This window comes from Anolis sagrei, chromosome 2, assembly GCF_037176765.1.
Source record: "Anolis sagrei isolate rAnoSag1 chromosome 2, rAnoSag1.mat, whole genome shotgun sequence".
Taxonomy (NCBI): domain Eukaryota; kingdom Metazoa; phylum Chordata; class Lepidosauria; order Squamata; family Dactyloidae; genus Anolis; species Anolis sagrei.
Window position 1 is genome coordinate 23,297,745 of NC_090022.1, and position 15,403 is coordinate 23,313,147.

Consider the following 15,403-nt stretch of genomic DNA (forward strand, 5'->3'; position numbering starts at 1 on the left):
ATATTTCTGGTTTCTAGTTGCCCAAGTTCCGGTTAACCATGAGCCCACTGAAATTGGCTGGTTTTCAGCTAGAAGGAAAAAAAATTAAAATATGGAGGAACTGATCAAATTGAAGCAAGGAATCCTCTTTTAAAACTAATGGATGTGTGTGTGTGTATAGGTGTTTGTTGTTGTTGTTGCTGCTGTTGTTACTATTCTAGCTTGGGAACCCAACCGGCGATGCCTGGGTGACTTGAGAAAGGCATTGTTTCTTTTGGGAAGTTTGGTAATATCGCTGGATGCAGGGTGAACTACAATTCCCGTGCGGACAGGTCATTCTCCCCAAACCCCTCCAGTCTGTTATGTTGGCATGGATTTTTTGAAAAAGGCACAGTTTGTTTTGGGGTGTTAGGTAATATCAGTTTGGTAATTTTTAGCTGTGTTTCTTAGAAAAAAGCCAGACTTTCCTATTGTTTTTTATGACTGCTCCCATTAGAAAATGCATAAGGATGTGGGTGAACTGCAATTCCCAAAATCATGGGCCAATCACCCCAAACCCCATCAGTATTCAAAGCTGGGCATGTTGGGTCTGTGTGCCAGGTTTGGTCCAAATCCGTCGTCGGGTGCAGTCAGTGCTGTCTGGATAAGGGTGAACTACAACTCCCAGACCAGAGGTAATTAACCCCCAAATATTCTTTTCCTCCCAGAGGTTCACAAGGTAGAAGCTGAATTTCATGAACATACCCAACTTCCGGCTCGAGGGTTCTCTAATGGAATATCATGCAGGAGAATTATGAGACACTAATCTCTTTGGGTAAGGACCTGTCACTGATCGTAGATATTGTTGGGTATTGAACCAAATAAAAGGTAAGTTGCAGGGCTAGAAGCACATTGGAATCCAACCTAGTTCCTGAAAGACTGGCATTAGGCAGCCCTTTAAATACATGCTCTGGAAGCCAAGAGGACTAAATTGAGGCTGTTATACTTTGGCTATATCACGAGAAGAGATCGTTCGCTTAAAAAAAAGATAATAATGTTTGCAGCGTGAAGGGCAGTTGGAAGAGACCTCATGGGCCATCCAGTCCAACCCCCTGCCAAGAAGTAGGAAAATTGCATTCAAAGCACCCCTGACAGATGGCCATCCAGCCTCTGTTTAAAAGTCTCCAAAGAAGCCTCTCTGCCACACTCCAAGGCAGAGAGTTCCACTGTGAACAGCTCTCACAGTCAGGAAGTTCAGGTGGAATCTCCTTTCCTGTAGGTTGAAGCCATTGTTCCACGTCCTAGTCTCCAGGGCAGCAGAAAACAAGCTTGCTCCCTCCTCCCTGTGACTTCCCCTCACATACTTATATATGACTATCATGTTTCCTCTCAGCCTTCTCTTCTTCATGGTAAACATGCCCAGCTCTTTAAGCCGCTCCTCATAGGGCTTTTTCAGTAGAAGAAAAGGAAAACTGTGTTCAAGAGGGTAGACTCAATCAAGTGGGAAGCTAGGGCTCGAGGTCGGCAAGAGAATGGTGCAACTTGAGATGTGTCTACATTGCAGAACTAACGCAGTTTGACACAATTTTAATAGCCATGGTTCAATGCTATCGAATCCTGGGATTTGTAGTTTGGTGAGGTTCCAGCATTCTTAGCAGAGAAAGCTAAATATCTTGTAAAATGACTATTCCCATGATTCCCATAGCATTTAGCCATGGCAATTAAAGTGGTGTCAAACTGCATTACTTCTTGAGTGTAGAGGTCTCCCATATGTCAAAGTTGACTTGAAGGCAGCAACAACAAAATGCAGACTCGACAATAGTCTAGCCATTACTTTTGAGCTACTAGTTGTAGTTTCTGATCTAATCTGAAACACTTCAGTGGTCTAATTGGAAGGCAATTTATGAATGAACCACTGTGATCAGCTTTAGTCTTCCCCAAAAGGACTTTAATGGTACATCAGTCAAAACATGCATTTTTCAAAATCGGCCTCTGGATTTATTGAGGTTGTCAACTCTTGACAGAAACCAACAGAGGCCAACAGCTCCCCAAGATAATGGTTTAGAACAGTGTCAGAAAGACAGTGATGTCTACAGCTTTGAAGCAAACAAATCTCACCAGCCTGCTTTGTATTCTAATCGTATCTTCTCAACTCTTTTCTGTTAGCAGAAGAGATGGCCATCAGCTTGCCCCGGATCACTGCTCTGGCCGAGTCCCACCGGAGAGGACTGGCATCAGGTACAAGTCACCCGTGTGACTGTGCTTCACTTAAAACAAAACTGAAATGGTATCTTATTAGCGTCATCAGTACAAACAAGAAACTCACATTCTGAATCTGCAAAGCTGGCTTTTAATTTTTGAAAGATTTTCTTTTGAAATGCTTGGGAGTATTTGGAAAATGTGTACAACCTGGTTATACAGGAATGTGTTTATTTATTTACAGATTTGTTTATCAAAATAGGTAAGATCCAGCCTTGTTAAATCAGACTGAAGGCCTGTCTAGTCCAAAACACATACCTTGATTTTGTCACTCACTAAGCGCTACATGAATGTGTTATCAAAGGCTTTCACGGCAGGAATCACTGGGTTGATGTGAGTTTTCCGGACTATATGGCCATGTTCCAGAAGCATTCTCTCCTGACGTTTCCATAGTAGGCATCCTCAGAGGTTGTGAGGTCTGTTGGAAACTAGGCAGGTGGAGTTTATATATCTGTGGAATGTCCAGGGTGAGAGAAAGAACTGTCGTGTGTATGTGGTGGCCAATTGCAATAATATTCACACGTGCCTCAAACAGATAAGAGTTCTTTCTCCCACCCTGGACATTCAATAGATATATAACCCCACTTGCCTAGTTTCCAACAGACCTCACAACCTCTGAGAATGCCTGCCATAGATGTGGGTGAAACGTCAGGAGAGAATGCTTCTGAAAGATGGCCATACAGCCTGGAAAACTCACAGCAACCCACTACATGAATGTTTAGGCATAGCCTGCTGTAGCCTCCTGTCGTTTCACAGATCCTCCAACTTGCTGGCATTCATTTTATATAAGGGATGGCATTTTGCTATGCCTCTCTATACAATGGGACTTGAGCATCCACAGATTTTAGTATCCATGGGATGTCCTGGGACCAAACTCCAGCAAACTGTAATGACCTGCTGTATATAGGTGGACAGCTAAGGGCTTCTACATGTAATATATTATATCAGCAATTATAATGGGTGTTTTGGTCCAAGAATATCTAGAGGAGCACTGCTGTCCACTGCTGACTCAAAAGGAAGTACTATAACTGTGGAGAGGGATTGAATATTCTTCCAGGTACGGAAGTTTAAAATTTGTTTTCTCTGATCAACAGGATTTCCACTTTCCAAACCTGACCTGCTGTCCTGGGTGGACAGAGGGGAAAACCCATGGGCTCCTGACCTTCAGGATTCTTTGGGAATAGAAGGGTCAGCTGCTACTCAACCAGGTAAAAAACCTTTCCCTTTATATCCTGAATTTTCATCAGGAACAGAATTCAGTGTACCTTACAACAAGATAAAATGTTAAAGAGAAAAATACAAAAAAGGTTTCTTGTTAAAACACCACTGCAGTACATTAATTACATCCTTAAAATAGGGATTTTACATTGGTACAGGATGAGTACCCCTTACCTGAAATGCTTGGGACCTGAAGTGTTTTGGGTTTCAGATTATTATTATTATTATTATTATTATTATTATTATTATTGAGTACTTGTAATTACATAGTTGTACACAGTGGTGCAGCAGGTTAAACCGCTAAGCTGCAGAACTCGCTGACCTGAAGGTCAGTGGTTCGAATCTGCAGGATGGCGTGAGCTCCGTTGTTAAACTCAGATTCTGCCAACCAAGCAGTTTGGAAAAACGCAAATGTGATTAGATCAAAAGGTACTGCTTCAGCGGGAAGGTAATGGCACTCCATGCAGTCATGCCGGCCACATGACCTTGGAGGTGTCTACGGACAATGCTGGCTCTTCAGCTTAGAAACAGAGATGAGCAGCACCCCCTAGAGTTGGACTCAACTAGACTTAATGTCAAGGGGAAACCTTTCATAGAATCATAGAATCAAAGAGTTGGAAGAGACTTCATGGGCCATCCAGTCCAACCCCCTGCCAAGAAGCAGGAATGTTCCATTCAAATTACCCCTGGCAGATGGCCATCCAGCCTCTGTTTAAAAGGAGGCTCCACCACACTCCGCGGCAGAGAGTTCCACTGCTGAACGGCTCTCACAATCAGAAAGTTCTTCCTCCTGTTCAGATGGAATCTCCTCTCTTGTAGTTCGAAGCCATTGTTCCACGTCCTAGTCTCCAAGGAAGCAGAAAACAAGCTTGCTCCTTCCTCCCTGTGACTTCCTCTCACATATTTATACATGGATATCATATCTTTACCTTTCATGATGATATATCTTGGTAATGAGACCCAAGTCTAAACTGAAAATCCGTTGATGTTTCATAAACACTTTGTACATATAGCCTGCAGGTAATTTTATACAATATTTAAATAGTTTTAAGCATGAAACAGAGTATTTGCACATTGAACCAACCAAAAAGCAAAGGCATAACTATTTCAGACATCTATGTGGATGATTTTGAAGTAGTTCAGATTTTGGAATTCCAGATGAAGGATTCTCAACCCATATCACTCAAAGAAGCACAGGTTGTTTTCTACTTCAGTAAGTGTTTGAAAGGGGAGGAGAATATCATGGAAGTCATATAAAAGGGTGACACCAAAAGAAAAAGTAACTTTACAAAGCTCCTTCTGATAATGCAAGTTTATTTACTTTGTTTACTTTGCTTATATACCGCTGTTCTCAGCCCGGGGCGACTCAGCCCGGGGGCGCAAGTGACAGAGTTTGTGACATTTACTTTTTTTGGCTACAATTTCCACGCTGGTCTGAGGAATATTATGAGTGGTAGTTCACGAAAAGTATGTTTTCCCATCTCTGAAACATGCCAGCAACAAGAAATGGGAAAATAGTAACTATCTTCCAGTAAGTTCACTGTAGAAAAAGAAATTGAAGTCAACTCAGGTCTCAATTGTTTTCTCTCTTCAGGTAATGAGCTGGGAAGGAAGAATGAAGATATCCCTCAGCAAGGAATACTCAGCAAGGCAGATCAACTGACAGGAGGGACTTCAGAGGAGAACTTGGTTGAAGGAGGGAGCAAATTAACAGGGACAATACCGAAATGTTCTACAATAGAAGCAAAGGAACAACTTCAGGCATTGAATACATCCAAAAACCTGTTGCCTCCCGGAAAACCACAAGGAGGTGACAGAAGCCACCATTGTGCCGAGTGTGGCAAAAGCTTCAGCCAAAAATCCAACCTTCTGCGGCACCAGAGGCTCCACCTGGATGAGAGGCCCCACAAGTGTGATGAGTGCGAGAAGAGCTTCTCTGAACCTGAGGCCCTGGCCAAGCACCGCAAGTCTCACGTTGGTGACAAGCCCTACAAATGTGAGGACTGTGGGAAGAGCTTCAGCTGGACCTCCCACCTGGAGAGGCACCGACGGATCCACACAGGGGAGAAACCTTACGAGTGCAAGGAGTGTGGCAAGGCATTCAGTGTAGGGTCACACCTGGAGAGGCACCGTCGGATCCACACGGGGGAGAAGCCGTACCAGTGCACTGAATGTGGGAAAAGCTTCACCGTCAGCTCGACCTTGGTTCAGCACCAGAGGACTCACACAAACGACAAGCCCTACCAGTGTGAGGACTGCGGCAAAGGCTTTAACCTCAGTGCCAACCTCACAGCTCATCAGAGGAAACACCTGGGCCAAAAGCCATATGAGTGTCCCGACTGTGGGAAGAGTTTCAGCTTCACTTCTCACCTGGAGAGGCACCAGCGAATCCACACAGGAGAGAGACCCTATCAGTGCAATGACTGTGGAAAGAGCTTTAGCCGTAGCTCCCATCTGTACCGGCACCAGAGAATCCACACTGGTGAGAAGCCACAGCAATGCATTGATTGTGGCAAAAATTTCTACCTCAGTGCAGCCACCCTCCAGCACCTGCAGGCCTCCCCAAGTGGGGCAAGGGACCCCACAAAATGTGCTGAATGTAGCCGCAAACGGGTTGCCGCTCTGCCCCTGCCTCCACCGTCACCACCAGCTTGTAGCAAGAAACCCTATAAATGTCCCAACTGCGGAAAAGGTTTTGGCCAGAGCTCGTCACTGGTGAAGCATCAGAGGATCCACACAGGAGAAAGGCCTTATCAGTGCCCAGAGTGTGGAAAGAAATTCAGCTGGTGTTCAGCCCTCATCAAGCATAAAAGGATCCACACAGGTGAGAAGCCATACAGCTGTAATGAGTGTGGCAAAGCCTTCAGTGTTAGCTCACACTTGGAGAGGCACCAACGGGTGCATTCTCCTGACCGCCCCCACAAGTGCACAGAATGCGGGAAAACTTATGGGGAGCTGGCATCCCTGGTCAAGCACCAGAAATCCCATGTGGCTGAGAGCAAGCGCTATCGGTGCCCCGACTGTGGAAAGAGTTTCAGCTGGAGCTCCCACTTGGAAAGGCACCAACGAATCCACACAGGGGAGAAGCCCTACGCTTGCAGTGACTGTGGGAAAAGCTTTAGTGTTAGCTCCCACCTGGATCGCCACCGGAGGATCCATACTGGGGAGAAGCCTTACCGCTGTAACGAGTGCGGCAAGAGCTTCAGTGTCAGCTCCACCCTCCTCCAGCACCAGCGGACCCATTCAAGCGGGAAGCCCCACAAGTGCAAGGAATGCGGGAAACGCTTTGTGGCTAGTGCTCAGCTGCTCACACACCAAAGGACCCACCGGGGTGAAAAACCTTATGAATGCACTGTATGTGGGAAGAGTTTTGGCTTCGTCTCCCACCTGGAGAGGCACCAGAGGGTCCACACAGGAGAGAAACCCTATCAGTGTCCTGAATGCGGGAAATGTTTCAGCCGCAGCTCCCATCGCAACCGCCACCAGCGCACTCATACTACTGACCGTACCCCAAAGGGAAGCATGCGAGGAGCAACTGACGGAGGGAAAGGAGGGGATTACTCCTCTTCCTCTCAATCCAGGCTCCCCAAGGAAATGGTTTCTGGTATCCCCGAGCCCCCGCTTTCTCTCATGCCACCTTGGTGGAGTGAGGCAGACAGGAGTGGCAACCCTTCAGTTGCTTCCATGTGGTCTGAGGCGCCAAGTCCTTTCCACACCCCCATTATGCCCAATCCTGCCCCACCTGCGGGGTTAAGGGGATGGAGCATGAAGGGGTTCCTGCCTCCAGAGACATGGAGATTGGGAGAAAGCAGCTCCGGCTGGGTGTCCACTCTCATGCAAGAAGGGTGGCCACAGCCTCCCCCAACATCTTAACTAAATCGTCAGATTTGGCAGGGTGAACTGGACTGGCCTCAGAATGGAGACAGAGAACTAACCCAACCATTCTGGAAAAGCACATGGCGCAGCTTGTTTGTGGGGTGATTCCACTTCAGAACTGGGTCTGAGAGGTGGAGAAAGGACATAATTGAGTGGGTGTGAACTGGGTGGGGTCCTTTGTTGTTCTGTGATTCGCATAAAAAGAAAGCTAGAATGTGACTCTGAAGAAACAGAGCTTTAGAAACTTAATGTGTTATTGTTATTCGACTACGGTTCCCAGTACCCCCCTTAATGGGATCATGAGGAGTTATACCCCGTCAAAAAGAAAAAAAGAAAGAAAAAAGGGCAATTTTCTAAGCCCTGAGAAGAATGCGTATTGTATATGAATCCAATCTTCTGAGGAGGCAGAATTAGTAAAGTTTGACACCATTTTAATTGCCATGGATCAGTCCTACCAATTTTGGAAATTTGGAGTTTGGTGAGACACTCACATTCTTTGGCAAAGAAGGCTACGGACCTTGTGAAATGACAACTCTATAGCATTGAGCTACCAGGGGAGCTATGGCAGCCAAAAGTGGTGTCAAATTTGATTAATTCTACTGTTTAGATGCATCTTGAGAAAACTTCCTACATAATTTTGAACTACAATGATTTTGGGGATGCAAGTTGTATAATCCCAGGTGGAATATGAATGGGCCACAGAATCCTCAAGCTAATGTATCCATGGTCCACTGCCCTGAAGACTGATATATACACTACCCAAGCAGCATTGGTCCCTCTTACCTGTTTTAAGAGTCGGAAGCGACCCAAGGATCATCTAGTAGACCAACACCCTGTAATGCAGATATTCACAATCACATTTTGTTTTAAATATATTTACTCTACTTCAAGTGGCAACAGTTCAAAAAGGACATTTAAAGATCTTTCAGAAATCTGCTTCTGAAAGTCTTTTAAAAAGGGGATACAGTACAGGAAATAATTATAAATCTCCTACCAATTGATACCAAATGACACATATACAGCACAATTATCGAATTTTATGTCCCTGGATACAATATATATTGAGTTGGCATGGTTTTATTGTTGAACTACAACTCAAGAGACGAGGGTACAAATCCCCCTTTGTCCATGAAAAAAGATTGGGTAAGCTTGGACAAGTCACACTCCTTCAGCCTCAGAGGAAGGCAATGGCAAACCCAATGGCAAGACCTCACAACCTCTGAGGAAGCCTGCCATAGTTGCAGGCAAATAGTCAGGAGAGAATGCTTCTAGAATATGGCCATACAGCCCGGAAAACTCACAACAAACCAATGGCAAACCCTCTTTGGAATACATCTTGCCAAGAAAACCCCATGATAAGAGTTGCCGTAAATGGGAACAACTTGAAGGCACACAACAACTTGGAATGTATTCTAAGTCCCTACACATTATCATCTCACACTTTCTCCAGACTATAACATGCCAGTGTTTCACCATTTAGGCATGAAACTCCACTTGCAATAAGGTAGGTAAAGATTTTCCCCTGACATTAAGTCCAGTTGTGTCCAACTATGTGGGTTGGTGCTCATCTCCATTTCTAAGCCAAAGAGCCAGCGTTGTCCGTAGACACCTCCAAGGTCATGTGGCCGGCATGACTGCATGGAGTGTTGTTACTTTCCCGCTGGAGCCGTACCTATTGATCTACTCACATTTGCATATCTTCAAACTGCTAGGTTGGCAGAAGCTGGGGCTGACAGCGGGAAGCTCATGCTGCTCACCGGATTCCAACCTGCGACCTTTCAGTCAACAAGCTCAGCAGCTCAGCGGTTTAACCCACTGCGCCACCGGAAGCTCCACTTGCAATATAATCAATCTATTTATTTATTTATTTATTTACCCTATTTATATCCTGCCTTTCTCTACCCCAAAGGGAACTTAAGTCACCTTACATAGGGCAATTATTCAATGCCTTAAAACACAAATAAAATAATAAGCTTAAAAATAAATTCAATTTAAAATTAATACATGTTAAAACATTTAAAACGTTACATTCAATATTGTAATATATATCTACGGATATGGAAATACTGGTGGTTATTTATAGAGCACTCTTGCTAAGTATTTTACAGACCTGACTGTGCTTCCTAAAAGGTAGAACACTGATTTACCGGAAGGCAAGGCAGAAGAGAAAAGCTACAGCACGAGACCACAAAAGAGGCACATTTGAATATAGGGTGTCCTGAATCACCGGCTTTCCATCATGAGCTCGATTGTTTGTATAACGGACAATATAACACTATGTAACAACATTTGATCATTTCTGTCCCTGGTTTGAAAGTGTTATTTCCTGTTTAATTGTGCGGTGCTTACTTTGAAAGTAGTCCTTATACTCCAGAAATTTTGCTTTTGTGGCCACCACAAACTGTGTTGTAATTAGTTGAGACTCCATGAGGTATTCATTGAAAAACTAGAGCAAAATGTGCTGCAAGATATGCTGCTAAAACAAGGTTTTTGCAGTTTAATAAGCCTTTTCCATATTTTTATGATAGAACTAATTAGGAAATCACATTTATAACCCAGGAACAAAAACCATGGTACATAGTGGGATTAATTCAGGGAACTAGTTTCTCTGTTGGACCCATAATTTGTAGCATCAATGACTGAAAATAATCAAAACAGGTAACAGTCTACTTAGGAGGTAATTTCCTTCCCTGGATTCTGGAAAGTTGCATCTCTCCTGGCTACACCTGGGATTTTAATCATCCTTCCAGTTTGAGCTGTCAGCTGATCAGAGGAAGAAAAACAGCTTGATTTCCTGGGTCTTTAATAATAGATTGATATGCAAAAAACAGGTGCTGCAAATGTTTGGAGCAGAGAGGTAAGCATTGGTTGCTGATTATTGTAGCTTGAACCACTGTTAAAACCAGCTGAAAAGCTGGGAACTTTTACTTGCTGGCTTGTCAATTTAGGGCCCTTCCACACAACCATATAACCCAGAATATCAAGGCAGATAATTCACAATGGAGTCCCTAGTGGCGCAGCGGGTTAAACTGCTGAGCTGCTGAACTTCCTGATCAAAAGGTCAGCGGTTCAAATCCGGGGAGCAGGGTGAGCTCCCGCTGTTAGCCCCAGCTTCGGTCAACCAACAGTTTGAAAACATGCAAATGTGAATAGATCAATAGGTACCACTCCGGTTGGAAAGTAATGGTGCTCCATGCAGTCACACTGACCACATGACCTTGGAGGCATCTACGGACAACGCCAGGTCTTTGTCTTAGAAATGGAGATGAACACCACCACACCATAGTCAAACACAACTAGACTTAATGTTAAGGGGAAACCTTTACTTTTTTGAATTCACAACATCTGCTTTGAACTGGCTTATCTGAGTCTACATTGGCCAATAATCCAGTTCAATGTAGATTTCATGCAGCTGTGTGGAAGGGGACTTAGGGGTTGAGGACCTGGGGCCTTTTAGCAATGGGAGGAGGTTTCTGCCCTTGGGAAGCTTGGGAATGAGGCAGCTGCCTAAAGTGGGGGGGGGGGGGGGGTGTACAGCAGTAATATCCAAGCCCTGCTGTTACTTCTGGGGAGGGTTGCTGGATTGAGACAATGAGACCAGTCCTGTGCTTTTAATGGTTGTGCAGAAGAGATGGTTTCAGGAGACATTAATTTATATTGGCAACCAGTAGCAAGCAGCACTTGCTGAAGCTTCCACTTTACAACCATTAAAGGTACAGGTGCCATCACCACAGTTTTCATCCTAGCATCTTTATTTTGGAACTACCGAGGCATTCACTTCTCATACAGGACAAATTCCTAAATGTCCCCGCTATCAATATTACCTCCTTCCTACTGTTATTATTTGAAACACAACAAGATGAGTCGACAGCAGACAAGCTTACTCTGCTGCCTGTTGTATTGGATCACATGTCGGACACTTCCCAAGTGATGACTTCTTCTTCTTCTTCTTATTTGATACACAACAAGACTGGTGCACAGCAAACAAGATCCCTATGCTGGCTTTTGTATTTGATCACACCTCGGACATTTCCCAAGTGTCTAGGACTACGTGATGTATCAGCAAATAATGTGTGCAAATCCAAGTACAGTGGCCTTTGGCAGCTAACAAATGGTAATGTTTTCAGCACCGATTGTTTTTAAGTGCAGGCCAAGGTTTTTAGGCACTGCATCATCATCATCATTTTTATTTATCGTGTCATCAGCAACTAGACATTTGTATTACATTTTTAACAAAAAAGAATCATCATCATCATCATCATCATCATCATCATCATATAATGGAACCCCTCAAAATGATTTAATCAATCACCAGTGTTCCAGTGTTCCGAAGGAAGAGAGATGCTTTTGAGCTGTGGTGTTGGAGGAAAATGCTGAGAGTGCCTTGGACTGCGAGAAGATCCAACCAGTCCATCCTCCAGGAAATAAAGCCCGGCTCCTCACTGGAGGGAAGGATATTAGAGACAAAATTGAAGTACTTTGGCCACATCATGAGGAGACAGCAAAGCCTAGAGAAGACAATTATGCTGGGGAAAGTGGAAGGCAAAAGGAAGAGGGGCCGACCAAGGGCAAGATGGATGGATGGCATCCTTGAAGTGACTGGACTGACCTTGAAGGAGCTGGAGGTGGTGACGGCTGACAGGGAGCTCTGGCGTGGACTGGTCCATGAGGTCACGAAGAGTCGGAGACGACTGAACGAATGAACAACAACAGTGTTCCAGTGGAATGTAAGTGTGGTCCCATCTTTAAATTGATAATAAAATAATCTGGGCCACATTTGCAGAGAGGAGGCAGTTTTCTTATATATATATGTGTGTGTGTGTGTGTGTGTATAATTTACTATACTTGTATACCGCCTTTCTCAGCCTATCGGTGAATCCAAGTCACATAATATCAAAATACAAAGTAAACATTACAAACAATATAAAAACCACAATAGAAACAATAAAACCAACATCATTACTGTCTCCTAGTTAAGAACATTGTCCAATTCCATTGTCAAATGATTCCTATGTCAGTTACTCTGCATTTGTAAACGCTTGCTCAAACAACCATGTTTTAACTTGTCTTTGAAATGCTAAGAGTGAGGGAGCTGATCTAATCTCCTTAGGGAGGGTGTTCCATAGCCGAGGGGCCACCACCGAGAAGGCCCTATCTCTTGTCCCTGCTAGCCATAGGGCGGGATTGAGCGCAGGGCCTCCCCGGACAATCTTAAAGTCCTAGATGGTTCATAAGGGGAGATGCGTTCAGACATTATATATAAATATATATAATGAAAACTGCCTCCTCTCTGCAAATCAGGCCCAGATTATTTTATTATCAATACACACACACACAATAAAACAAAATAACAAAGTAATAACATAATAGCTTTTTTTTTTAAAAAAAAGATATTTCAATTCTACCTACTTCTGCTGCTGCAAGGGAATTTCCCCCAAAAACATTGTGCCACTACAGCTACAGCGTTGGGTGCATCTGCACTGTAGAATGAATGCAGTTTGATATCACTTGGTCCGCCATGGTTCAATGCTATGGAATCCTGGGAACTGTAGTGTGATGAGGCACCAGTACTCTTCCACCGAGAAGGCTAAAGGCCTTGTAAAACTACAAATCCCAGGAATCCATAGTATTGAGCAATAGCAGTTAAAGTGCTGGCAGGCTTCATTCATTCTATGGTGGTGAAATCCAACCTTCTATTCTATGGCGTCTAGTGTTTGCTTTGCTTTCGAACTCAACGAGCCAATCAAAAGCAGGCCTTGGAAATGCAGGGCTCTGATTGGTCACGGCGCAGGAGGAACCTGAGAAAAACCTCCAAGGTCCAGGCCCCAGGTTGTTTGCTTCCAAACTTTCTGATGTGAGAGGGGAAGATGGAAGAGAAGGGCACCAAAAACTGTACCTCGTTGAGTATGGGTTAGTATCTGACCTCCCAGGGTCGCTTTCCTTTACATGAGTGCTTCCCTTTCTTCTTCCTTTGAGCCATTAAGATAGACCTCTGTTTTTATTAAGTCATTAGCCAGTTTTCCAATCAAAAGCCCCACATCTCAAAGGATGGACACAAGCATCTTATTGCAGCCTGCTATTTTAGCTTGTGTTTTAACAATTTGCACATATTGTCAATTTTACCAGAAGAGCACCAAGACCAAATATTTTAAGTACACATTTTACTGTCTTGGCTGCATGAGTTTGGATACAGCCTCACTGTAGAATTAATGCACTTTAACTGCTGAGGTTCAGTGCTAAGGAATCATGGGAGCTGTAGTTTTCTAAGGTCTTCAGCCTTCTCTGCCAAGGTCTTCAGCCTTCTCTGGTTCCTTGCCAAACTACAGCTCCCATGATTCCATAACATTGAGCCATTGCAGCTAAAGTGGTGTCACACTGCATTAAATACACTGTAGATGCACCCTATGATATTTCTATATTGCTTTCCAGCCTACAAGGAAGGGCTCCTGTGTGTCAACTGAATAAAAGCATTTAAAATAGAACAATGTAAACAAATAAAAGTGTAATAAAATGTTTTAATAATAATAATAATGTTTATACCCAGTTTTATCTCCCCAAAAGAAACTCAAATTTGCCCCAAAGAAATGGGAAATTATTGTTTCCATTTGATGTCTGTTATAACAGGCTGTGATTTTTATTTAATTTTAGTTTGTAAAGTTATAATTTGTGTTTATATGTTGGGTTATATAAATTTTGTTAGTATGGATGTATTGTTGTTGAATGTTTGCTTTTTATGTTTGGAATCCACCCTGAGTCCCTTTGGGGAGATAGATCGGAATATAAATATATTATTATTATTATTATTATTATTATTATTATTATTATTGGAGCCCCCGGTGGCACAGTGGGTTAAAGCTCTGTGCCGGCAGGACTGAAAAACCGACAGGTCACAAGTTCGAATCCGGGGAGAGGCGGATGAGCTCCCTCTATCAGCTCCAGCTCCTCATGCGGGGACATGAGAGAAGCCTCCCACAAGGATGATAAAAACATCAACTCATCCGGGCGTCCCCTGGGCAACGTCCTTGCAGACAGCCAATTCTCTCACAATGGGAGCGACTTGCAATTTCTCAGGTTGTTCCTGACACGACAAATATATATATATATATATATATATATATGACACAAAAGCACAGTATGTCACAGCAAACGAGATTTATATGCTGGATTTCGTATCACAAAATCACAAGTCGAACACTTCCCAAGCGTCTAGGACTGTGTGATGTATTTTTGAATGATGCACTCAGATCCAAGTAAGGTGGCCTTTTGCACCTTATCATCATCATCATCATCATCAAATATTTATTTATATTTATTTATTTACAGTTTTTATATTCCGCCCTTCTCACCCCGCAGGGGATTCAGGGCGGATTACAGTATACACATATATAGCAAACATTCAATGCCAGTTTGACAAACAACATATACAGACAATACACAGAGGCTATTTAACTTTTTTCTGGCCGCCAGGGGACCTGCTGCTTTCATCGTCCACCAGCGACACTGATGAAGTTCTTCCGCATTCCACATTCCCCGGAGTTTTTTCTTTATGGCCTCATAAATTAGTTAATTTAGCCTCCCACACAAGGTGGTACCTTATTTTCCTTCTTGACAGATGCAACTGTCTTTCAGGTTGCAAAGGTCGACAACAGGCTACACTATGGCTGGACACCCACTCCAACCTGGGCTGGCTTCGAACTCATGACCTTTTGGTCAGAGTTATCTTAATGTAGCTGACACTCAGCCAGCTGCGCCACAATCCCGGCTTGACATCAAAGCATTGATATCCAGTTTAAAATATGCAAATATATAAACAATAAAACAGAATTAAACACAAACAGTATTTAAAATTTCAGTTAAAATTAATCAAACATTCAAAGTTAAAAACCACAGCATCTCTGAAACTCTGTTTCCATCAGAATTTGGGAGGTTGAGAATCTAGTTAATATTCAAATGAAAACAACAACAATAATAAAACTCTATATCCCACCCTATCTCCTCGAGGAAACTCGGCATTTTACAACAGGCTTTAGCACAGCTGATTAATCACCAACAGCAATAGATCACACCAGTTGAAAGTTTGGCAGTTAGAAGC

General features: G+C 43.5%; 1 protein-coding gene across 2 annotated transcripts; it reads left to right on the forward strand.

The window, feature by feature from the left end:
- Positions 1-688: 688 nt before the first annotated feature.
- Positions 689-7,560, forward strand: LOC132765148 (zinc finger protein 420-like). Of its 2 annotated transcripts, none has more exons than XM_067463353.1 (4): positions 689-793; positions 2,125-2,196; positions 3,312-3,425; positions 5,030-7,560. In XM_067463353.1, exons 1-4 carry the CDS (start codon positions 760-762, stop codon positions 7,306-7,308), a joined length of 2,499 nt encoding a protein of 832 aa, XP_067319454.1. In that variant the 5' UTR covers positions 689-759; the 3' UTR covers positions 7,309-7,560. The 2 variants fall into 2 exon arrangements, with proteins under 2 accessions (XP_067319454.1, XP_067319455.1); XM_067463354.1 differs by having other exon boundaries at positions 2,128-2,196.
- The last annotated feature ends 7,843 nt before the right edge of the window (positions 7,561-15,403 follow it).